The sequence below is a fragment of the Lygodium microphyllum genome, chromosome 12, assembly GCF_053477565.2.
Source record: "Lygodium microphyllum isolate KBCC chromosome 12, Lygodium_microphyllum_v1.1.10, whole genome shotgun sequence".
Classification (NCBI taxonomy): Eukaryota; Viridiplantae; Streptophyta; class Polypodiopsida; order Schizaeales; family Lygodiaceae; genus Lygodium; species Lygodium microphyllum.
The window spans coordinates 62,495,987-62,523,170 of record NC_141146.1 but is presented as its reverse complement, the minus strand read 5'-3'; the positions used below and the strand labels follow the sequence as shown (position 1 = coordinate 62,523,170).

Here is a 27,184-nt window from a genome sequence, read left to right as displayed (position 1 = left end):
TTCGAGGAGCTCCTCCTCCTATGTGTACCGTTACTCTTTATGGATGGCTCTAGTAGATGAAGTTTGATTTGAAGGATACTATTTAGTCATTCTAACTTTGTGTCACGCAGGTACAAGATTGGCTTCGATACATGCAGTCCGCCCTTCCAGAGGCTCATCTTGTGGGAACTGTACTCTACAAGCTCCCTTTGGAGTTTGATGGAGTAGCAATTGCTTTGAGGGCTTAGACATCATCGACACCCATAAGTTTTCTATATATGTCCTCGAGGCTGCTTGAGTATGAGACGTCTTTATGGTTACAGGGGAGGCCTCCATCGTAGTTTGGTGGCTCTAGTGAGGCCTTTAGAGCTTTAGAGAGAGGTGACAAGAAGTTGAAGACCCAATGTTATCATTGAGGTAAGAAGGGACATTTGTGCAAGGATTACAAATAGTTGGAGGCTTCGAGGAGAAAGAAGAAGAAGAAGCAGCAACAGGATCACAAGAAGGGCTTGGCAGCCCCTCCTTCCTTTGTTTTCTAGTGCAAGTGATGTAGTCATCCCTCACGACTCTCCACTGCCAGAGAGGGAGTGTGAGAGGTTGGTGAGGTGGGGTAGGTGAGCCTCATCTACATAGGTTTATAGGTATATAGGTTCCAGAGAGGGACTTTCTTGATGCATTGATGAAGTTTGTTAGGTTTTGAAATCTTGGAGTTGAGATTGACTTTCAGGTTCGCGATGGGTTGTTACTTGATAAAGAGTGGGATTGGCTCCTAGTTCGAGGTCACATGAGGGGACACTTTGGCGGTCTTAGGCAAAGGCAAGGAATCCATGGTCACATAGGTTCAGAGGCATTTTTGACAGGATGGTCTTGTATGCTTATACGAGACATTGTTGATAGACACAGAGATCCGTTATGATTCTTCTCTATTTTCAAGTTGTGGTATGATTGACATTGACACTGAGGTTCTCTCCATGGCACCTTGGTGGTGGCTTGATCACCCATTGCTTGGGTATCCATGGACCTATTTTGGTAGCCTTTGTTGTATGGACTAGGATAAGTCCTTATCTTTGTTTCATTGTGTTGTATTAGCTCACCCATGATTTTAGAGAGGGTGTTAGCAGTATAGTCAGCTCACGTGTGAGTTTGTTGGGCTCTGACGGGCATTACTAAGGTATTTAAGCATTTTTTAGTGGTTAATATGATGCTCATTTTAGCATTTATTGCTGGTCAACCAGCATTAAATGCTGTCCAATGTGCTGCCATTTATGGCATTATTTTGGCCTATATATTATGGGCTCCCTCCTCAATCTTATTCATTCATCACTTGAGGTTCTGCTGGAGAGAGGGAGTCGGTGCTAGTGCCCATGCAGCGAGGGACTCACTGTTGCATGCAATTGTCTCGTGTTTGGTATATGGGTTCCATTTCCCAATCATCCTCCTGATTTCCCTTCTATGCAGTGTTCTTTTGTGCTTTTTTTTCCTCTTTTGTCTTGTGTTCAGCAGTTTATTTCAGCATTTGTTTATGCTTCCATTGTTGCATCCACTTTTGACAATAGTATCCATAGGAATCCTAAAAAGCATGCGTGTGCTTTTTCTTACTTTTTACTTTCTTTCCTTTATCCTTTGCAAGGGGTCATAGGAGTAGCAGTGCTCTTCAGAGAGGAACTCTAGCAGATGATCTAGGTGGTTTGTAGACATGAGCAGGCTAGCTATATGTGGGTGAGAGTACGGGGTGAGGAGCACACTCTGTACATCGCTTGTTGCTATTTCCCCCTTACGACTTCTCATTACTCCCCCCCACCTAAGAGGCAATCACTATACATAGATTTGGATGGGGATATTTGGGAGTTTTCGAGGGAGGGAGATGTCATCCTACTAGGAGACTTTAGTGCCAGGACAGCCTTTTGTCAAGTGGCTTTCTTTGATACATCCGAGAAGATATTATAGGAGCAAGATGTGGCAGAGTTACAGATGGAGAGGACCTCTTAGGACATGGGAGAAGTCACAAAGTATGGGTGATATCTTGTAGAGATGGGCACGACACATAGTCTAGCCATCCTTAATGGCCTAGATAGATATCCCTTATCAAGCTCCTCCACATGTTACCCCCCATCGGCATGGCGCTAGCACGGTAGATTATGTACTTGCTCTACCGATGCTTATATCCTTTATTCAGGATCTTTTAGTCTCACGTCTCCTTAGACTAGTAGTAGTTCATGCTTATCTATCTTTCACAGTGGATCTTTGGTTATTGATGTGTAGACCCAACATACAACCCACTGACACCCCAGGTACTTCTTTAGAGAGACAGAGGATATCTACAAGGCAGAGCTTTTCAAACTATTACAGGATGTAGACACCGACATTCCACTACAAGAGCTCACCCAACTGTTTAGTGAGGCTCTACACATAGGAGGAGGGGCAATCTTTCCACACTGAGAGCCTTCTTCGGGATGATACCTTGAAATAGTTAATATGATGATGAGTGCCATGAGAGTTTGAGACTAAAGCTTGGCTATGTAGAGAGTGGTAGCATTGGGATCCACTACCCACAGACGGGCACAATTAGTCATCAGGCACCTCATATAGCGGAAGAAGAGGGCATTCCTATCTCAATTGGAGAGAGACTTATACTAGCTTTTCTTGAGTCGGGATTCTAGTGAGGCATGGTGGCTTTTTAGAGAGCATTGTCCAGCAACACCCATCACATCCCCCGGTACATGGGAGCAGTACACAGCTAGTCTCTACGATATTCTAGAAACTGATTAGCCTTCATTTCAGTGAGCACATGATCTAGGAAGTTGATTGTTTGGCAAGAGCTGTAGCCAGCACTTGTTGGCACATTGACATCCTTCTACTTTAGGAGCACAACTCTGCTCCTAGTCAGTAGGGTCCAGAAGATGCTGCCAAGGGGCTCCTTTAACTAATCAAGAGTTCAACAGTTCACACGCACATGAAGTCAAGAATGCACAGAGAAAGGCACAACATGAAGTGAATGCCCGAAATCTTCATCTTGGTGAACTCTCTTTCCTGTTGTTTTTCTCATCTTTTGCTTCAAAAAATCCACATCTTAGTAGGGAAGACGGGCTGGATACGGCAGGCTTAAACTGCCCAGAACAGCTTTGTATATGGCGCCTCATCATTATATGTTTTCTCCCTTGCTGCAGTCAATTCACACTCAAAGCATGAAGGAGATGACTGGAATATTAGCCCTGCAAGCTCTTATATGCAGCCCTTCAAAAACATGTTTATTTTCTGAAGTGGGGCTTCCACATCATCATCCTAAAAATCACTCTCTTGTGACAAAAAAAACGATGATCCATACGGGCCTTATTTGGCCTCCTCCCTCCCTCTTTAGCCTTGCTTTTTTCCGCCTTTTAGATTGTCGAACCCATTCTTTTGAGCAGTCCCAAATATGGGTTTTTGTTGCCACTCTTGACCCACACACGAGCTTGGCTATGCTTCATACTTGACAAGATCCATCAAGTACAATTTTTGATATGTATGATGATAACAGGTATCATGTCGGCTGCTCACGTCAGTGAACTCAAAACAATCTTTTTAGAGGATAAAAATGTTGTTTTAGCATGGGTAGCTATGATGGGCATGTTTTGTAAAATTGGTAAAGCAATGGCAGTACATGCATAATGTGGTTTGATATGTTATTATTTTGGCTCACAACATTAAGTTTCTTCAATATGTTCGTGAGCTGGTATTGATTTTAGGGTGCTGAAGTTCAAATTTTCTTAAATCTAAGGGAATTAACTTTTCAAGTTGTTCTCTTCCATTCTGCTTGTCATCATTCACCTTTCTTCTTTGACTACAGGGTTTGTGTCGGTTGGTGGTTCTCTCCACTTGATTCTATCTACAACTCTAACATTGGGCTCTAATGCATCAGTATCCAGAAATATGGGCACTTGATGAATGCGATCCTTTCACCGGACCGGTTGGAGGGGAAAGTGTAGCAGATGTTGCTAAGCGACTGTTAGAAGTCTTGTCAACCATAGAGTCAGAATGTCATGAGTGAGTGTACATACCTTCTCAGCATGTTATAGGTAGAATTTAAACAGTCATTTGAAGTCTAATTCTTCATTCCCCGAGCTTAATATGCTAGATGCAAAATTGTGGCAATATACAATTATGCTGTACTTAGAGTAGGGATATTACAAATATTAATGATGTTTGAGAGCAATGTTGTTAGCATACTGGAATTAACTCACATAAATCAAATAGAAGGAACAAACATAAAAAATGACATATATCACAAATGGATCCTTTATATACAGATGCCCATGAGCATATTGGAATCAACTCCAAAGAGCAATAGCAAGAGTAGAATACCTCATATATCAGAAATGGTGTCCTTTACATACAAACACCTTTGAACTAGTAAGGGTGAAGTCATTTATAGCTTCACATATCACACATGGGTCCTCTGTACCCCTCTGCAATTAGGAAAATCATGTCATAGCTTCATGTAGTACGACATGTCAAGGAAAGTTAGCATCTGGTTAAAGTTGTAAACCTAAGTGCAACTGTTTGGCCCTCTTACTGCACGTCTGGCATGGTTTTCTCAGTTTGGACTTCTCTTCAAAAGTATTGGCTTGTTGGGCCCTTGATTATACAAATTAGATTTGCCAGGACATTTTTTTTCTATTTCTAGCGGGATTTTACCTATCGCTGCACATGTATCTTCTAGTCTTTAGGTGGATGGCGACATGACGACCAGTTCATAGCATGGTACTTTTTGCAAAGAAAGGTTCATGTACGTATCTATTTAAAAAACAAACCAAAATCAGTCTCGGAGGCCTGTAAAATGACAAACCTACCAGCAGTAGATAACATAACTAGCCATTATGACAAGGTATAATACCTTTTCAGGACTCCCTCTATTAAAAGAGCTGATACTGATCCCATTTTGTGGGTACGGTACAACTTGTCCACCTAAAGTATGAATAGGAGCAAGAAGGGAGTGAGTAAAGGACTGATCCCCTCCTAGGATCTGCTTACTTGTCGCACACCAATATGCTTGGTGATGATGCTGGCCAGTATGTACTCAAACCTCAATCTCATTCTTCAAGCAGTTCCCCTGAACTTGTAGGAGACACGATTTTCAAAAGAAAGCTGTTGCATGTTCTCTGATGATTTGGTGCACTGGTAACTATTTTTACATCTCATAATCCTGGCAAGCCAGGACCTACGAGGAGCCTGCAAGCTGACCCCCTTGTGACTTCTCATTTTATGGAGCTAACTTTTCAAAAAGCGTGTAAAGCAGCATGCCAAATTCTATGAGCTGTCAAGAATACTGATTGGACTTTATGACTGTCTAATTGCAATTGTGAAGCTGCCATTGTTATCCACCTGAGCAAGCCAACTGTCAATTGGAACACCCACCATGAATCAAGAGGGATCTAGTGACCTCCACCCACTCCAATGCCAAACCTCCTATGAATTATCAACTTTGAAACTTCAATTTCCTCTCTTGAGGATCTCAAGTGTTGATCCTGTTGCCAGTGCACCAACTAACTAAATCTTGGGAGTGTGAAAATTACACGGTATAGCAGACAAAATTTGAGCAAGGAGTAGAGAATACACAACAAATATAAGAAGAATAGAAATTGCTTTAATTTCAAACGAACTGATACAAAGATGTCTTTGTCCACTTGTGCTCTTCCATTGTGAAGCTTAGATGGTGCTTCAGACAGATGATAGGCGAAGAGCTTAAGGTAATTGGAAGAACTCTGCTTGGGTGAAAGATAGATTGGGGATGGCTTTGGAGGAGTCTTTCTTTTATAGCCTAGGAAAGTAGTCTAGTCGGCATGTCCGACCATGTTATGAACCCTATCAGGGAACTGCTAGCCCCTCTAAGACTTGCTAACCAGGGGCCACTTCCACGGCCCTTGGATTCAAAATAGGGGTCCTTGATAACTTCCATACTCCGCAACTCGATGCATTGTGCCTTGAGTTGCTGTTAGCATAACTACTCTATCTAACCAAAAGGCTAGATCCACAACGATCACCTTTTTGCCATTTGGTTACATAGACCTTATCTAATATATAAGTAAGCACCCAACTAATATTCGTGCTCATAGATGGCTTCTCCTTATAATGGGGGGCTTACAATTTAGAGCACCATGGATCATTGTTGGCACCTTACAAGGGTAGGGCATCAAGCATATCTAACATCCCTCCTCAACATCCACTCGCAGGTGAACTACATCCTTAGTTGAACGCTGAGTCTTTGAAGATGAACTTGAAGTAGATCCTTCGTAAGAGCTTTGGTGAAGATATTTGCTTCATTCTCCTCTGTTGGACCCAACTCTACTATCCTATCCTCGATCAAGTCACGCACATAGTGATACTGGATCTCAATGTGTTTGGTGCGTGCATGAAAAACTAGATTTTTGGCAATGGCGATGCAACTCTAACTGTTACATCTTAGCACTGTTGGATCTTCATCCGGTGCTTCCATATGCCATAGGATTCTCCTTAATGATATTGCTTTACATACAACAAAGCAAGGTGCCTTGTACTATGCCTTGGTAGAGGACAATGCCATAGTTGGTTGCTGCTTACCGATCTAAGAGAAGATTACTAAACCTAAAGAGAAACAATATCCAAAAATTGATTTATTGGAATCACTATCACTCGCCCAATTTGAGTTACAGTCCCCATAAGAGCACCTTTGAAACTGTATATGATACCACAGTCAAGAGTTCCCTTCAAGTAGTTGAGCACCCACATTTTAGCTTTTCAATGACTTTCTTGTGGTTTGTTTGAGAACCTGCTCAAAACACCAATAATAAAATTGATATTTGGCTTGGTGTTACACAAGTAGATGAGGCTACCAACCAACCACAATTGTGATGATGCTCTCTTGGAAGTTGTCACAACTCTATAGAAATAGAATTTGTATCCTTTTTCATCAATTTGTCTATATAATGATTTATTAAATTTGTTTCCTTTGCACTAATTAGATATAAAAAAAAGTGCATTGGAGCTGGCCACTGATGAGTGGTCACAGGTTATGGTGGACCCACATGGTGGGTTAGAGAAAAGATAGTTCACACTTCTACCTATATGTCCCGATTGAGCGCTTGTGACCAGAACTCACGCATATCAGGGTTAGACTCGCACATAGAAAGGATTGATGCCTTGAAGTGTGGGCTAGATCCGCCAGAACAGACAGTTACAATCAACAAGATGGCATGATCATGAAAAGCTTGTATAATGTGCATGTGTGACTGGACACTTATTTATAGGAGAGGGAAGAGCTAGTACAAAAAGGGAAAGTGGAGTAGCACAAGACAAGTGTCCAGCCACATGTCATGAGATGTGACAAGTGGTGGGACACTTGGAAACTTGTGTGACAAGTGTCTTGACACTTGTCTCTTCTCTATGGCCTTTTTTTTTGGGTTGAATACTGTCGAGAATAGAAACAACCAAATTTAGTAAGCACAGTCAGAGTACAGAATTTACTATTTTTAGAATGACATCCCTATTTTTTAGGACTAGCATTTTTAGTCTAATTCGAGGCTCCTAAAATTTAGGGACCTCCTAAAATTTAGAGACCCCCCAATATGGGTGTCATATGAAAGCTTTTTCCGTGTACTTTGCAAAAACGGTATCAGAATCTTTATGTGACTTTCCTATGCAAAGAAATGTGCATTTCAAGCTTTCAGCCCACACATGCACATTGTACAAGCTTTTCATGATCATGCCATCTTGTTGATTGTAACTGTCTGTTCTGGCGGATCTAGCCCACACTTCAAGGCATCAATCCTTTCTATGTGCGAGTCTAACCCTGATATGTGTGAATTCTGGTCACAGGTGCCCAATCGGGCCATATAGGTGGAAGTGTGAACTATCTTTTCTCTAACCCACCGTGTGGGTCCACCATAACCTGTGACCACTCATCAGTGGCCAGCTCCAATGGACTTTTCTTTATATCTAATTAGTGCAAAGGAAACAAATTTAATAAATCATTATATAGACAAATTGATGAAAAATGATACAAATTCTGTTTCTATAGAGTTGTGATAGCCCTCTGGCTTTTATTCAGCTGTCCTTAGCTGAAAAGCTTCTTGATATGGCTGAAGAATGTCGGGGTAATCCTTCATGTATTTTTCATCTATCCACTGTGCATCTATTGTGGGTAGATTCTTGAATTTTAGTAAGAATTTTCGTGTCACAAGGCCACTTCTCGTGGTTCGATCCTTGTGAAACAAAATCTGTTCAGGTTCTAAGAGTTGTTATGTTTCTTCAACTTTTGGGGGATCTTCAGTAATGGGTTCCTTTGGTTCTGGTCCTATGTAAGGTTTTAGCAAACTTACATGAAAAACATTGTGTATTTTCCAATGAGTAGGAAGCTCAAGTCGATAAGAAACTTCATTTATTTTCTCAATCACTTTGAAGGGTTCAAAGTATCTACTGGAGAGCTTTGGAAAAGATGAATTTTGACTGGAACCTTGTTTGAGCCTGCTTTTATCAAACTTTAGTAAGACATATTGATCTTTTTCAAAAGCCAAAGATATTCTTCGTTTATCTGCTTGCTTCTTTTGTTGCTCTTGGGCAACTTTGATAGTGGCTCGAACTTGATTCATTGCTGTTTTTAAATCTGAAGCAAACTCATCAGCAGCAAAAATCTTATCTTTAGTGCGAATAATTGGAGGAGGAATCACTTTACCCTGTACTATTTCATTTGGAGCTTTCCCTGTGGATGTAAGCAAACTCCAATAATGGAAGATATTTCTCCCATTGTGACTTATATTCACTAATATAAGCTTTCAATATATCCAAAAGAGTGAGATTCATTACCTTTGTTTGGCCGTCAGTTTGAGGATGAAAAGCTGAGGAGAATTTTAAAGTGGTTCCCAAATTCTCAAATAAAGCACGCCAAAAGTTACTTGTGAATTTGGAGTCTCTATCTGAAATGATCTTAGAAGACATACCATATAATCTGAAGATATGTTGAATGAAAAGTCTTGCAGCTTGTGCGGATTTTAATGTTTTATGACATGGAATAAAATGTAATTGCTTGCTGAATCGATCAATTATGACCCAAATCATATCATGACCTTTAGGTGTTCTTGGAATACCTGAGATGAAATCCATTGTGATAGATTTCCATGGATCTTTGGGCACTGGAAGAGGTTGTAACAATCCTGGAGTCTTCTACCTATCATACTTGGATTTTTGGCATACTAGACAAGCCTCAATGAAGTTATGTGTATCTCTTTGTAATGTTGGCCAATAAAAGTAGCGCTCAATTGCACTTAGAGTGGCTGCCCTCCTTCTATGCCCTGCATAAGGGGGTTCATGAATTTCTTTAAGCACCTTTTGTCGAACAGGAAGAGTGACACAAAGGTGATTGTTCATGAGAAGGTAACTGTCTTTGATGGAATAATCTGGACGAGAACCTCCTTGTTGTAAATTTGACCAAATCGCTGCAAAATTAGTATCTTCATCATAAGTATTCTTCATCGTTTGAAAATCTTCATGATGAGCCACTGTAATAGTTGCAATGCGAGACACTCTAGAAAGTGCATCAGCAACTACATTTTGTTTCTCTGGAGTGTATATAATTTGAAAATGAAACATAGACAAGAAATTTTTCCATCTTGCATGTTTCTCTTGCAAATGCTTTTGAGTCTTGAAATACTTCAAGCTCTGATGATCAGTTTTAATAAGGAATTCATTGCCTAAAAGATAATGTTTTCATATCTTCAAAGCATGAACCACTGCTAAGAGCTCCTTTTCATAAATGTCATACCTTTTCTCCACATCATTTAGACGGCGGCTTTCAAAGGCTACGGCATGGCCTTCTTGATTTAGCACTGCACCAATACAATCACCACAAGCATCTGCTTCCATCACAAATGGTTTTACCAAATCTGGAATGATAAGAACAGGTCCAGAAGTAAGAGCTGTTTTCAGCTTTGTGAAGGCTGCTTTCTTTTTTTCCTTCCATTGGAAAGAGGTCTTATTCTTTGTAAGGTCATGAAGTGGAGAAGTCATATGTGCAAAATACTTGATGAAGCGGCGGTAATAAGAGCATAAGCCAAGAAACGATCGCACCTCATGTACATCATGAAGATGAGGCCATTCTTGGATTATCTTGATCTTTTCAGGATCCATCTGAATCCCTTCAGAAGAGATGACATGCCCAAGGTAATTCATTTTATGCATGAAAAATTCACTCTTTTTACCATTTACCAAGAGTTGATTTTGTTGAAGTAATTGTAGAACAATCTCCAAGTGTTGATGATGCTCCTCTTCATTCTTGCTAAAGACAAGAATATCATCAAAGAAAGTACCGACATATTGTCGATGCTCTCTAAAGATAGGCTCCATCATTCGATTAAAGGTGGCTGGTGCATTGGTTAATCCGAAAGGAACCACCAAGAATTCATAAAGACCGTATGAAGTGCGGAAAGCAGTTTTGTGTACATCTTGTGGTATTACCCTAATTTGATGATAACCACTCTTTAGATTAATGCGGCTGAAAATCTTTGAGCCTCCTAGACGATCCAAAATGTCATCAATTCTGGGAATAGGAAACCGATTCTTCATAGGGATTTTGTTGAGGGCTCGATAATCAATGCACATCCTGAATGTGCCATCTTTCTTTTGAACAAGAAGAACCGGTGAACAAAATGGTGAGCTACTTGGCCTAATTAGCCCACGGTTGAGTAGGTCTTCGACTTGCTTTCTGATTTCTTCTTGTTGAGGACGGCTCACGTGGTATGGTGCTATATTAGGAGGAGAACTGCCCGGAATAATATCAATATGATGGTCTTCTGGCCTTTTTGGGGGAAGCTGATAAGGAAGATCTTCCGAAAAACAATCTTTATACTTTTCCAAGAGCTGAAGTCGCTCTTGGTTGTCAGCATTCATATTATCTTTTACATCAGTGACATAAAGCAAACAACATTGAACACAATTCTTAATTGCTCTAGAGACTTGCATATGGCTTACCATAGGTATGGTGTCTCTAGAAACTCCAGCTTGGATTTCGTATTTCTTGCCTTTGTTGGTGAGTTCTACCTTCTTTTTCTGAGAGAAGATAATTGAATCTACTCTATGATTCCAGGGCATGCCAAGAATCACATCGCAACCATCGAGGTCTCCGATACAGAAGGTATCTTCGTCACTGTAGCCTTGAATTTGAAACTTGAGCTTGCCAATGTAGGGTGTCACAGTCTTCACTGTATCACCTTCATCGATATTTAAAGCTTGGCGAACTTCTGCCGGAGTGTCCATCTCTTCATTCTTTAATCCAAGCTCTTTAGCTAATTGCAAGAAAATGACATTTTCATTCGCCCCAAGATCTATCAAGAATAGTGCTTGCTTACCTTGCAACTGTCCCCAAGCTTTTAATAATTTGCGCATCTCTGGAGTGTGAGTTGTGTTTGCAACTACATCACTGATAGCATTGATTTTCACTGGCGACTTAGGCTTGTTGTCAGAAACCTTGCTTTGTCCTTTGTTTGGACATTGCTTCGCTATGTGGTCTGTTTGTCCACATTTAAAGCACTTCCCTTGTTTCATGAAGCGTTGCTTTTCTTCTTCGGAAAGTTGCTTTGCTTGTGGGTATAGATTGGAGCGAAATTGAGAAGCATTAGGAGGTGCATAGGGCTTCATCTTCTTTTGATTTGATGGCTGCTTTTGCTGCTGTTTTTGTCCTTCATTTGGAGCTGAATACTCCTCATCATTAGCTACTCTCTTCTTATCATTCTTTTGGAATGATTTGTTGCCATTGTGCTCCATTTCCCATGTCTCAACATGGTCCATGAGTTCCTTGAGACTAGAACAATGATAATGATTAAGAGCAGTACGAAGTTTAAAATGCAAACCTCCTTGAAACTTCCTAAGCTTTTTCGAACTGTTGATCTTTTTGAAATGTTGGACCTTCAAAAGTAGCTCCCAAAATCTCTTGGTATAGTCACCAAGTGACTCATTTTTTCCTTTCGATCCCATTCCATTTTTACATCTCTTTTGAAATGTACAGGAAGAAATTGGCTTTGTATCATGCGAACAAAGGACCGCCATGATTTTGGGGCAGCATGATCATATTCCAACCCCGTCTACCAAGTATGGGCTAAGTCGATCAAATGTAAAGCTGCAAACTTAATCTTTTCTTTTTCTTTATACTTGTCAGGACCATACAAAATTTGAAATTGACGAATAAACTTCACTAGAAGATCAGGATTTCGAGAACCATCATACATACTGAACTTGATCTTCTTTTCAAGTTGAGATAGTGACTTAGTCTTCTTCTTCTTCTTATGTCTTCGTCCATGCCCGGATCTTGAGGTTGAAGGTGATGAAGTGCTTGATGGGGATGAGGGTGAAGAATGTGGACGCCTTTGACGACGATGAGGTCTTCCACGAGAAGGGTGTGACTCTTTGTCACTAGAAGAGGGTCCATCAGAGTAGGCGCCAGATGACTTTGACGAAGAGGATGAGCTTCGACGCGATCTCTTTCTTTGTCTTGAAGTAGAATGGGATTGCCTCTTAGAAGTAGTTGGACTTCTTGATCGGCTCCTTTCATTGGTATGGCTTTGTCTCCTTGAAGCAGATGGGCTTCTTTCCTTGAATTCTTTGGGATTCTCAACTTTTTCTAGTTTGAGAAGTTGCTTACGAATTTGCTGATTCTCCTCTCTAAGACTTTGAATGGCTTGAAGGATAGCACTTGACTGATCCATTGAGACTCTAAGAAAAATATTCTCAAGCACTCAATGCAAGGGCTGAAAACAAACAAACTTATAATTGTAAGTACTACCAGTGTTGGGGTGAGGACCGAGCCAAAGCTCTGATACCATTGTAAACGCCCCGAACAACGTAGTATGCTTAACAATTATGATATTCGCTTGTTTTCGAGATTTAATATAAAAGAGAATGAACACTTAAAGCTGAAAATGAAAATTACTCACAAAATTACAGCCATGAAAATGTAAAAGTAATGGAGACAAGATTGAGGGTTGAAGACGGGCAAAACCCCCCCCCCCCCCCCCCCGAAGGAATGTATTTCTGCTCAACCCAAGTACCTTAGGGAAGAGCTCAGTTACAATCAACCTGAGAGTGAGGATAAGTAATTCTCACTCTCACAAGATCATGCAAAGATGTACAAACACACATGCATTATCTATTATGCAATGATAAGAACAGATTTCTTTATAGTATGAGAGAAGAAAGAGGGGAAATCAGCCTTTCTTCATCGTTGATCAGCAGTACATGGATAGGGCTTGCTTCTTGTTGCTAAAATGGAAGAAAGAGCTCGAGAAGGAGGTGCTGTAATGAATTTACAGGCTTGCTGTCCTGTAAAACAGCAATGATAGAAGAGGGAATATGGAGGAATTTTATAATGGAGAAGTGGGGGATGATGATAGGGATGGATGGGGCCAGTTTTTGGCTATTTGTGGGTGCTGTACACGAGTTTACAGCAAAGAAAAATGATGCTGAATGAAGAAAAACGAGCTCTTATTTATAGAAGAGGGAAGAGCTAGTACAAAAAGGGAAAGTGGAGTAGCACAAGACAAGTGTCTAGCCACATGTCATGAGAAGTGACAAGTGGTGGGACACTTGGAAACTTGTGTGACAAGTGTCTTGACACTTGTCTTTTCTCTATGGCCTTTATTTTTGGGCTGAATATTGTCAATAATAGAAACAATCAAATTTAGTAAGCACAGTCAGAGTACAGAATTTACTATTTTTAGAATGACATCCCTATTTTTTAGGACTAGCATTTTTAGGCTAATTCGAGACTTCTAAAATTTAGGGACCCCCCAATATGGGTGTCATATGAAAGCTTTTTCCGTGTACATTGCAAAAACGGTATCAGAATCTTTATGTGACTTTCCTATGCAAAGAAATGTGTATTTCAAGCTTTCAGCCCACACATGCACATTGTACAAGCTTTTCATGATCATGCCATCTTGTTGATTGTAATTGTCTGTTCTGGCGGATCTAGCCCACACTTCAAGGCATCAATCCTTTCTGTGTGCGAGTCTAACCCTGATATGTGTGAGTTCTGGTCACAGGTGCCCAATCGGGCCATATAGGTGGAAGTGTGAACCATCTTTTCTCTAACCCACCGTGTGGGTCCACCATAACCTGTGATCGCTCATCAGTGGCCAGCTCCAATGCACTTTTCTTTATATCTAATTAGTGCAAAGGAAACAAATTTAATAAATCATTATATAGACAAATTGATGAAAAAGGATACAAATTCTGTTTCTATAGAGTTGTGATAGAAGCCAAACTTGCAGCTATGACAGATGAGGATTGGGCTAGACTCAACAAGAAGGCCATTGCATACATTAAAATGACCGTATCTGATGATGTACTTACGGACATTAAGCGTCTTGATACAGCTTATGCCATATGGAAAAAGTTGATGGATACTTATGAGAATACAACTCCAGTAAATCAAGTTCATCTTATGCGCAAGCTTGTAAACATGGAGTTGGATGAGTCTAAGCCCACATCGGAGCATTTGAGTGCTTTCACATGGATTTTGAGCCAGTTATAGGACTCTGGTTTGCAACCCTTCAATGATAAATTAAAGACTATTTTCTTGTTGATGACTTTGCTTGATAGCTGGGAGTCTTTGGTTGTTTCATTGAGCAACAACCTTGCTCTGATCTTTGATGGTGTTAGGGGCTCTATTCTCAATGAGGAGATTAGAAGAAAGTCCAGTGGAAAAAGTGTTTCAGCTTATCATCTTAGAGGTAGGTCAGAAAAGAGGGGTAATGCAAGAAATAAAGGCAAAAGCAGGAGTAAAAGCAAGGGCAAACAACAGGATGTCACTTGCTATCAATGTGGACGTAAAGGGCATAAAAAGCTCGATTGTCGCTACTACAAGAAAAAGCAAGGAAGAAAGAAACAGCAAGGAAAGAAAAAGGACGATAAGAAAGATAATGACAGCTCTCCCTCAAAAGAAGTTGCAAAAGCAAATGTTGTGTCTAGTGTGGTTATTGAAGAGCTCTCTGATACTGTAGAGATTCTTGTTGCAGCCTCATGTAATGATGCAGATATTATGGCAGCAGCAGGTGATATGCACGTCACTAAAAAGGTGGTGGTTGATGCCTTACATCCATTTTCTGAATACACTTCAGGTTGCCTAGGCAAAGTTTACTTGGGTAACAATTATGCATGTGAAATAGAGGGTGTAGTTACCATTCACTTGGCCCTTGAAAATGGTCAAGAGATGATTTTGCATGATATCAGATATGTACTTGGCATAAAGAAAAGTCTACTATCAGTTGGGCAACTTGATGCAAGAGGGTATTTTACTACCTTTGGTGGTGGATCTTGGAAGGTCCACAAGGACTCTATGTTGATTGTTAAAGGCAACAAAAAGGGGACTTTGTATTATTTGCATTGTAAAGCATCACTTGGCAAGTTTTTTGGCTGTGGCTAAAGTTCATTCAAAGATGGAACTTTGGCACAAAAGACTTGGTCATATGAGCCAGAATGGCCTTCAGGTTCTCTCCTGCTTAGGGAGATTTGATGTAAAAGGCTGTGGTCTCGACTTTTGTAATGATTGCATATATGGAAAACATGTGAAGTCTCCTTATTACTCTGGTGTTGTTAAGAAGTTCAATGCTCTTGAGTTAGTACATTCAGATGTGTGCATTATGCCTGTTAATTCACATGGAGGTGCACGGTACTTTGTCACTTTTATTGATGATTTCAGTAGAAAGTCATGGGTGTATGTATTAAAGAGCAAAAATGAAGCGTTTGATGGTTTTAAAAGGCTTCATGCCTTTGCTACAACATAGAAAGGGCTTAAGTTAAAAGCTATAAGAACATATAATGGGGGTGAGTATACCTCTAATGAGTTTAAAAGATTTTGTGAGATGCATGGCATTAAGAGAGAGTTGACAGCCCCTTACAACCCTGCATCAAATGGCATGGCTGAAAGATATAATCGCACACTTTGTGAGAGAGTCAGATGCATGTTGTCCATAGCTAATCTCCCATAACAATTTTGGGGAGAGGCTCTTTAAACTTAGTTCATGTGTGCAATTGTTCTCCCAATCGTGCATTGGAAAATGGCATTCCTGAATAGGTTTGGTTTGGCAAACCTGCTTCATATGACCATTTGCGTGTCTTTGGTTGTGATGCTTTTGTGCATATTCTTGTAAATTAGAGGACTAAGCTAGACATGAAATCCATCAAGGGCATTTTCATGGGATATGGAGATGAGGGAGATATGGGATATAGTGTTTGGCTTCCTCAGGATAGGAAGATAGTACGCAGCCGAGACGTAGTATTTAATGAGGCAAAGTTGCTAAAAAATGCTACACATGGTGATCTTGACAAGAAGAAGGTCAAGTTTCAGCATGAACAGCCAGCCATTCAGCAACCATTAGCTGAAGATTCTGTCCCTTTTGATGCTGAAAATGGGCAGCACCTATTGTGCTACAGCTAGAAGATAATGGACAGCAAATTGATGCACATGATGGAATAGGATAGCAAGAAGAACATGCTGAAAATAGGTTACAACAGCAAGAAAATGCTGAAAATCAGCCACCAGGTGATGGTGTGCTTATACCTGAGGATGTAGGCCCATTGCTTATTAGCATAGATCATTGGGTAAGAAGGTCTACACGGGTCAGAAGGCAGCCATAGAGGTTTCAGCCATCTTTGATTGCATTTTATTGACTGATGAAGGTGAGCCTTTGACATTTCAAGAGGTATAGTCATGTGAAAACAAGAGAAAGTGGGAGCTTGCTATGCAAGAAGAGATGAAATCTCTATATGCGAAGAACACATGGGAGCTTGTACCTTTGCCCAAGGATAGGAAGGCTACTCCTAACAAATGGGTTTATAAGGTGAAATGTATTGATGGGAAGCCTAAATACAAGACACGTTTGGTTGCTAAGGGCTATACACAGAAGGAAGGCATAGACTTCTAGGAGGTTTTTTCACCGGTGGTGAAGATGACTATGCTCCGTGTTTTGTTTACTCTTATTGCATCCTTGGATTTAGAGTTGGATCAGATGGATGTGAAGACTGCTTTTCTTCATGGTGACCTGGATGAAGAGCTGTACATGAAACAACCCGAAGGTTTTGCTATTCCAGGGAAATAGAATTTAGTTTGTAAGCTAAAATGTAGCTTATATGGGCTGAAACAGGTCCCTAGACAGTGGTATAAAAAATTTAATATCTTTATGCTCAGCCATGGATTCAAATGCAGCCATGCAGATTACTGCTTATACACTAAGAAGACTGATGATAGAAGTCTTTGAAAGGTGAGAAGGGTCGAAGCTTACTTGGAAATGAGCTATGGTGGAGAGCAAGAGCAAAAAGAGAGAGAGACACAAATGGGAACTGCAATGATCACAATGTGTGGCCGGGCCTTCCTTTATTCAAACTGTCATTAAAAGAATAAAGAATAAGTGACTGTGACGGGCGCCCGCCACCTGCAGTGTGTAGTGGCGGGTACTGTCAGTGTAGTAATACATGGGCGGCTAGGCGAAGGTGTCTTTACCCTCGACAACCTCCCACTTAAAGGCGAATCTACCCTAGTGAGAGAGAGAAAAAAGAAAAGACAGTATAACATGTACAATAGGATGAGGAAAAAGACGTAATCTCATCCAATGCCCATCAATCTCCCGAGGAAGGCAAAGTGCTCAGTAGTGAGGCTCTTCGTGAGCAAGTCTGTAGGATTCTACTCAGTCGGAATCTTAACAAGGTCAACAGATTTGTCCTCAACGATTTGTGAATGAAGTGATACCTCATCTCAATATGTTTCGTCTTTGCATGGAAGACCGGATTCTTGGCGGATTCTTGGCCAACTAAATGACACTCATAGAATCCGAATGCAGTGTAGGCATAGCATTTAGTATACCAAGGTCTGCAATCAAACGGCCTAACCAGATAGCCTCCTTACAAGCCTCTATGGCTGTAATATACTCGGCCTTTGTAGTAGAAAGGGCCGTACACTTCTGCGCCCTGGACATCTAAGAGATACCCCTCCAGCATAGGTGAACACATAGCCAGAAGTGGACTTTCTACTATCTGCATGTCCTGCATAATCAGAGTCAGTGGAACTCCTCGACTCTTGTATCTTGGTTGCCATAACAAAGACACATATCTGCTGTGCCATTCAGGTATCTCATGATACCCTTTACGGCATCCCAATGTTTCTTGCCAGGTGTAACCATATAACGTGCCACAACCCCAACTGCAAAAGATATATTTGGACAAGTGGCTATCATGGCATACATAAGACTGCCCACGGCTGATGCATAGGGAATCTTGGCCATCTCGGCCCTCTGCTCATCCGTTTGCGGACAATCAGCTTGTGAAACCTTCACATGAGAAGGTAATGGACAACCAATAGGCTTAACATCTTGCATGCGGAAGCGCTCAAGGACTTTATGAATGTACTCCCTCTGTGACAGATAGAGTAGTCCCTGAGATCGATCGCGTAATGCGCATACCAAGTATATGAGAGGCCTGTCCCAGATCTTTAATCTCATAGCTTTTCTTGAGCTGAGCCTTAAGAATATCTAGCTCCTCATGAGCTGTCCTTGCTAAAAGTATGTCATCCACATAGAGTACTAAAATCAGTAAAGAACTGTCACGGGCTTTCTTCATGTACAAGTACGGATCCATAGGACTGCGGCTGTAGCCCTGTGACTGCATGAATGCATCAAACTTATGGTACCATTCCCTAGGTACCTGCTTCAAGTCATATAGACTATTTTTTAGCTTGCATACTAGGTGTTCCCTGCCAAGGTCTGCAAAGTCCTTAGGCTGCTCCATGTAAATCTCATTATGTAAGTCCCCATGTAAAAAAGCCGTCTTGACATCCATCTGGTACAAGTCCAGGTCAAGCTGTGCAACCAAGGCCAAGACTAAGCGTAGGGTGGTCATTTTGACCACATGAGAAAAGACTTCATTAAAGTCAAGACCATGCTCTTGCTTAAAGCCCTTAGCAACCAATTGAGCCTTGTATGCCAGCTTGGAGTGTCCAAGGGTACTTTTCAGCTTGTACACCCACTTGCATGGCAAAGCCTTCTTACCGTGAAGCAAGGAAACCAAATCCCAAGTTTTATTCTTATGCAATGAGTCAAGCTTAAACTGCATAGCTCTCTCCCAAGAGTGACAATCACCCCTGCGCATAGCCTCATCATAAGTAAGAGGCTCTTCTATATCTGTAACCAGTACATAATCCATAGACGGTGCAAAACGGTCAGGAGGTCGTCTATCTTTAGTAGAACGCCTCAACCCAGGCTTTGCTGCCTGACCGACATCTTGTCTAATATCAGCATATCTAGCATCTGGGCCATGAGCATTAGGTGATGCTGCGCGCTGTCTAGCTGGCCGTGGAGCGGGCTGAACGGGAGCAAGTGGCTTCTTTTGAAAGATAATTTTGTGTACCTCAACTACTTTCTCAGGCTGCATATGTATTTTGTCCTCATGAAAGATGACATCATGGCTGTGGATCACTTTCCGCACCTGTGGATCTCATAGATGGTAACCCATCTCTCCTACATCTTCATAGCCAATGAAAATGCATTTGACACTTTTAGGATCTAGCTTATTGCGTTTGTCCTTGGGCACATGGCAGAATGCCTCATATCCAAAGACATGAAAATGATCATAAGAGGGGGGTTTGCCTGCCCATATCTCCTCTGCAACCTGAAAGTCAATGCCACTGCTAGGCGATCTGTTAATGAGAGGCACTGTAGTAGTAACTGCCTCAGCCTAAGTTGCTGCGGTAAGTCAGCTTGGCTAAGCATGCTACGGACCCTTTCCTGAATGGTTCTATTCATGCGTTCAGCCATACCATTCTGGGGTGGGGTGTAAGGGGCGGTCAGCTGACGCTTAATACCCCACTCATCACAAAACTGCTCAAAAGCACGTGATACATACTCACCCCCATTATCTGACCTTAGACATTCGAGCCTTTTCCCAGATTGATTCTCTGCCAATGTAAGCCAACGCTGAAATGTGTCTAAGACATTAGATTTTCTCTTTATGGGATAAGCCCAAACCTTACGTGAGTAATCATCTATGAAAGTAACAAAGTACTTTGCCCCACCAAGTGATTGATAGGGCATGGACCCACATACATGTGAGTGCACAAGAGCCAAGGGCTCACCCGTGCGTTTCTTACGAGACTTTTTATGCGTATTTCTAGTCTGCTTGCCATACAAACAATGATCACAAGAATCAAAATGCGAAGAGTCAAAAGGTGGAAGATACTACAAAGCACGGAGCATTTTCATTCCTTTAAGAGACATATGCCCCAAACGAGAATGCCAAAGAGATATATGGGGAATAGAATCCACAGACAAAACATGATCCAATGTAGCTCCTGATACAAGTAAGGGATAGAGATTGCCAGACTTGGCACCTCTTGCAAGTACAAGCTTGCCATGAGTAGTCTTCCTTGCAGAGTCTCCAAAAGACACAAAATACCCTACATCATCAAGCTGTCTAGTTAACATAAGACTGCAAGTCAACGCAAGTATATGGCATACATCATGCAAAACAAAAGAACTGCCAGAAGGAAACTGCAACCTAACATCTCCAATGCCCACAATGTCAAGAGATCTATCATCACCAAGATGCACAGAACCAGACATGGTACGATAGGTATAAAATCAATCTCGATAGGGTGTCGCATGAAAGGACGCACCCGAATCCAAGAGCCAGCACTGCACATACATAGAATGTTCTCAGAAGCCTGTAATGCATTGCATGAAGAAGTTGCAAGTATGTAATCATCATCTGAATCAGTGGCGTGCATGACATTAATCTCTTCTATCTTCACACTGGACTTTGCAGGTACAATACTGCGCTTAGAAGACTTGTCTTGCACTTTTTCTTTTCCCTTGCGCTTATCATCGCGTATTTTATGGCATTGCGGCCTCATATGTCCTGCTTTTCCACAATAATGACATGTAAGATCAGACTTTCGTCCACAGGACTTAGTGCGACCACGTGACTTGGACTTGGACTTCTGAGAGTCCCTGCCCTTATGATCATTATCATGCTTGCCATTTCTGCCACCTCTAACGGTCAATGCATGTGAAGAGCGGGAAGTATCATTGTTTCTCTTGTTGATTTCCTCAGTCAATAAAGCACTCTCAGCATCTTTGATTTTCAGCCCATCAAGCTTGTTCGTGCATATGGCAGTACCGAAGACATCCCATAATTCAGGCAAGGTGCCAAGTAGAAACAACGGGTGCAAGTTGTCTTTGAACTCAATACCGTGTGACAACATACTTTTCATGATAGCATGAAACTGACTGAAATGAGATGAAAGGGAGGTCTCCTCCTTCATGCGAAGGTCCATTAACTGCTTCAGCCAATACATCTGTGACGCAGGACTTTGCTGCGCATAGAGCTCTTGAATCTTCTCCCATAAATCCCATGCACTTTGATTCTCATTTTCAACAACATTATGATGGACCTCTTCTGAGAGTGACAAAATAATGATAGACTTGCATAGCTCATCAACTTTCATCCAAACATCATCATCCATATTCTCAGGTTTGATACCCTTGAAACGCAAGGGTTTAATCTGCAACTTCTGCATCAAAATTTGCCATATTTTGGACTTCCAATACCCATAGTTGGTACCATCCAACTTGGCAATGTTAAAGAGAGCTGTGCCTTTCAAATGACCAGCCATACTGTCCCAAATCAAAGCAAAAAAGTAAAATTGCAAGTTGCTGTAATTAGCAGAAAATGCACTAAAACCATTGCTAAAACTGGTTGAAAGGGTGGATTTCACCAAGAGAAGCACCTGTCCACCAAATATGACCAAGATAACATCAAATAGTAAGCATTACCCTCATAGAAGTGCTCAAAATCTGCAGATTTCAGTTTGCTGTAATAAATGACAGCATTATGTAAAACTGTCCCAAAATGAAGCAATCACTGATACATATGTCACTGCAATTGCCAGGTAACAAGATACATCCAACAGTGAGTTTCCAGGGGCAAGAAGGTACCAAGAACTGTCAAACCAATAATCTGTCAGGCAAGAGACTTCTCATAGGTCCAGAAGTCATGCATGTAATAGGTCTCGGGGTAAGAGAAGAGACCAAGCACAAGCACAACTGATAGAGCAAGAAGCTCAATACATAACCATCCAAGATGCATACAAAATTGACAAACCTGTGACAGAGATAGGTGCTTGCCTCAATAGTTGTATCAAATTAGCCCACTACAGACAAACTGCAGACATAAAGCTCTCAAGAGAGTAAATGAACGTAACTGTCCCACAAGCTCAAGCTCATTTGTAAATAAGACTCTGTGTATATCCGAATATACCAAGAGGCTCCCACTAGAAGTGAAGTCAGATGCAAAGAGAGCAAGCAACGCTCTAATATATCAAATACATAGCATCAGACATGCCAAATCCCAATAGGGTATATCCGGAGCATAAATCCTAAGCTATCTTAGTCCCGTAAAGCATAAGCCTGAAAGCATTCAAAGAGCATGTAACTGACAACCAAATGTCATGCCCAATAGATCCAAAATGCGCAAATACATTTGAAGATGAAGCTCCAAGTAACTTCAAGCATAGGCAATCCAAGTGGCATCCATATCTGACCAAAGCATAAATGCAAGAGGCCTAAATGTCAAGCGGTGACAATAGGCATAGACTGGTCCAAAGCATGCCAACCGAAGCCAAACGCCAGTGAAGAACAACCAAGTCGGAGCTTAATACAAGCTCAAAAGCATTTAGGAACCAAAGACAAGCTTGATGTCGTACCTTGAAGGTCAATACTTCATTGCATATCCCAAAGACATAGCCCGAAACCAATAGGCATAACCAAACATGAGATAATAGGCTTCAGCCCATTGTGGTACAGCAGTGATTTATTGTTCAAAACTGAGTGTTTTCAGCAAGAAAATCAGTCCAAAATGATGGCATAACATGTGCCTTGCATCCCCCAAACAATCGGGCATTAATAGGTACCAAACCGGTTAAGTAGAAGTGCCCAAACAAGCAAAGCATTAGATGCCAATGTTACTTCTGCATAACATGACTGTGGGACTGTTGTAAACTGTCTTGGGAATGCACAGATCAGACCCAAAACTGATGTCAATGATCAAGGAGGCTTCAACCGAAGTTAGAGGCCATTGCCAAGTGCATTGCCAAGCTTGAAGAAGCATGACATAGCCATCAATGAGGAGTAGGTGAGCTGCTGTAGTGTGCTGTTTGGAACAGCCAAAAAAATGGCGCAAATTTGCTGATCCCTTCTTCTGCTCCTGTGTATCCACGTGGCCTCAATGGTAGTGGTTGGAGGCTCCGGGGGGTGCCCAGGGAGGCCCACAACAAGCCTCAAGTGCCCAAATGCAAAAGGGAGCAAGATCCAAGCTTCAAGGGTTTGAGCTATGGCTGCCCTGTTTGACTGCAACCTGAGAATTGAAGAAAAACACTAAAAGAACACTTCAAAACCTCTGTAGCAATGCCTTGAGGGTGCCTCAATAGGCCAGGAAGGTGCTCGGGAAGCTGGGGAGTGACGGGAGCTCGGGAAGGTTGGCTATGGCTGCCGGGAAGGAGACCCAATGTTGTAGGTATTTGAATGGAAGCTAAGAATGCCATGAACCAAGCTTGGGAAGTTGGGAAGCCTCACTCTGATACCAATTGAAAGGTGAGAATGATCGAAGCTTGCTTGGAAATGAGCTATGGTGGAGAGTAAGAGCAAGAAGAGAGAGAGATACAAATGGGAACTCCAACGATCACAATGTGTGGCCGGGTCTTTCTTTATTCAAACTGTCACTAAAAGAATAAAGAATAAGTGACTGTGACGGGCGCCCGCCACCTGGAGTGTGCAGTGGTGGGTACTGTCAGTGTAGTAATACACGGGCGGCTAGGCGGAGGTGCCTTTACCCCCAACAGCCTTGTTGTATTGGCTTTACATGTGGATGACTGTCAGAGTGCAGCGGTGCGGAAGCGTAGGACTGAGAAAGAGAGAATGCAGAGAGAGAAGGGAGAGAAAGAGACAATGGACGATGAAGATCTGCTGTATAAAGAATGCTGAATACAAAGATATACACGGGCGTAGTGCGCTGGACTGCGTGTCTCCACCTCGACGATGTAACTTGCTGTCCACCTCGAAGTCCACTGCAGTCTGCACTGTCTGCTGTCTGAAATCTGTGAACAGAGACAGAATCTGCGCGTCACCGGTCTGTAATCTGCATCAGAGAAGTGTGTAAGACTGCTGGGAACGTCGGGTATAATTAGCCGAGATCTGCCAGAAAATAGGGCGTGAGAAATACCCTGTCGGCTGCATTAAATGCAGCCGACTGATTGTACAGGTCGGACTGCCACGTGGCAGTCCGACTGCACACCTGTCCGACTGCACTCTGCCTCCTGCCTGGCTGTGATCTCTAACACCCCCTCTCAGAGCCGGGGCAGGGCAGAAGCCTGAGGGATCTGGAATGTCTCCGAAGTAGAGTCTGAGGAAGCGCCTTTGTAAACAAATCTGCAAGATTGTCCTCCGTCTTGCAATACTCCATAGTGATGGTCTCATCCAGAAGCTTTTCTCGGATGAAGTGGTACTGGATCTCAATGTGCTTCGTCCGAGCATGAAAAACAGGGTTCCTTGCCAAGGCAATGCAACTCTCATTGTCATATCGCAGCAATGTAGGACGAGTCTGGGGGCACCCAAGCTCCTCCAATAATCTCCGAAGCCACACAACCTCGCATGTGGTGGAAGACGCGGCCTGATACTCTGCCTCAGTAGACGAAAGGGCTACCGTGGGCTGCTTCTTGCTACTCCATGAAATAACACTTGCACCCAAAGTAAAACAGTAACCTGTAGTAGACCGCCTGTGGTCCACGTCACCGGCCCAATCCGAGTCGCTCCAACCTGCAAGTACAAGATCTGACCCATCTGTCCCTGCGGGGTAATGAATCCCTAAATCAGACGTCCCCCTCAGGTACCGAAGTATCCTCTGAGCAGCCTGCCAATGCACCGTCTTAGGTTCACTCATGAACCCTGCCAAGAGCCCAACAGCAAAACATAGATCAACCCTGGTGTTGAGAAGCCAAATCAAGGACCCAATCAACTGTCGATAGCGGGACGCATCCGCCAAAGGAGAAGCTGAATGGGAAGTGGCCTTCCAGTTCGGATCCATAGGAGTAGAGAGGGCGCGACAATTCTCCATCTCAAAAGACACCAAGAGCTCCTGTACATATCTCTGTTGAGAGATAAAGATCCCCCTCTGAGACTGATAAATCTCATGGCCCAAAAAGAAATGGAGTAGACCCAAATCTGTCATCTCGAACGTCCGATGTAAAGCTGACTTTGTCTCCTGGACCTGCTGTGCAGCATCACGTGTGACAATCAAATCATCAACATATAATACAAACAGTACACAACCATCCTCGGAAGTGTGAACATACAGCTGCGGATCGGCCTTGGACCGCCGATATCCCAATTGAGACTGGAGGAACGAATCAATCTTCTCGTTCCATGCACGAGGGGCCTGCTTGAGGCCATACAAGGCCTTCTTCAACCTGTAGACTTTCCCATTTGAAGAACCAAAGCCCGGAGGCTGCTCAACATAGATCTCCTCCTTCAAATCACCATTCAGGAAGGCCGACTTCACATCCAACTGATAAACAGGCCATCTCCTATGGCGAGCCAAAGCAAGAACAGCTCTAATGGTCGCCATACGAGCTGTGGGGGCAAAAGTGTCATGACAGTCAATACCTGGGCACTGTGCAAAACCTTTAGCAACAAGGCGAGCCTTGTGCTTATCCAAAGTACCATCACTGAGATATTTGGTCTTGAAGACCCACTTGACTCCAATCACCTTCTTCTTCGGGGGGCGGGGCACGAGTGACCAAGTGCCATTCCTCTCAATAGCCTCCAACTCGGCTTCCATAGCTTTCTTCCATGGGGCGGACTGTAAAGCCTCCTTTATGGAGGTGGGCTCTCGATCCTGCATAACACGGGTCATCAAACAATAGTTGGAGTAAACCAGCTCCGTAGAATGTGCCTGGTGCCTCCGTGACCGCCGCGGACCATCCTGTGGTCCCCACTCCTCAGGAACCCCCTCGATCCCTGAATCACGGAGTGTGTCACGGGCCCAGCGAGGAGGAGGCCGAACCTCCCCTCGTCGTTTTCCATTAGCAGAAGAGTCTGGAATATCCACCGGTGGTAACTCCTCAGAGGTGTCCGGTGGAAGTGTAGACTCTGTATCAGAAACAGAATCATAATCAAAAGTCACGGGCTCCAGTGGAACTGTAGAAGGAGCCCAACTCTCCCCGGGATCTCCAAGAACGGGATGCTCCTCACCCGTTGAAGTAGCCGGAACCTCCACAAACCGCACATCACGGCTAGTGTACACATCCCGCTTGACGGGATCATACAGTCGGTAGCCTTGGGACTGGGAGCTGTAGCCAACAAATACCTGTTTTCGGGAAGCCGCTTCAAATTTATCACGGTGAGCCTTGGAAATGTGAACATAGGCATCACAACCAAAGACCCGAAAGTAAGAAACATCTGGCTTCGTCCCAAAATAAGCCTCAAATGGAGTCATCCCTTCCACGGCCGAAGTAGGGGATCGATTAAGGATGTGGATTGCAGTAGCCACAGCCTCGGCCCACAGAACCTGAGGGGTCTGTCGGTGCTCCATCATGGTGCGCGCCATCTCAATCACACTGCGGTTCTTCCGTTCAAGAATACCATTTTCTTGAGGAGTATTGGTATTGGCAAACTCTTGGTGAATTCCTCTATCTGCACAAAACCGAGCAAACTCATTAGACACAAATTCACCTCCCTTGTCGGATCGCAAGGTCTTCAACTTCCGGCCTGATCGGTTCTCCTCAAAGAGAAGCCAATCCTTGAAGTGCGAGAAAGCTTTTGACTTTAATACCAAAAAATAGGCCCATGTCATCCTGCTATAGTCATCCACGATCAGCATGAAGTACGAGCTCCCACGAAGGGACTCATTCCTCATAGGGCCACATAGATCCGTAGATACTAGCTCCATTGGTGAAGTAGACTGCCGCGAAGCTGTGTGGGGAATGGCATCTCTATGCTGCTTCCCTCGAATGCAGGAGACACATGGCTGCTGGCTCACCACTATATCCGGCAACCCTCGAACAAGCTGTCCACGTGACGCCCTCCGAAGATAGTCATAGTTCAGGTGACCAAACCGAGCATGCCATAACTCAGATTGTGACTGTGAGGTAAGAAGAAGAGTAGAG

General features: G+C 42.7%; 1 protein-coding gene across 2 annotated transcripts in view; it reads left to right on the top strand.

The window, feature by feature from the left end:
• LOC148027832 (Phosphoglycerate mutase family protein) overlaps positions 1-27,184 on the top strand; it is a 63,204-nt gene that overhangs the window by 28,028 nt on the left and 7,992 nt on the right. For both annotated transcript variants that reach the window (XM_087689545.1, XM_087689544.1), the window contains one exon: positions 3,878-4,002. In XM_087689545.1, the coding sequence (XP_087545671.1) occupies positions 3,878-4,002 (125 nt within the window). The remainder of the gene's footprint in view (positions 1-3,877; positions 4,003-27,184) is intronic.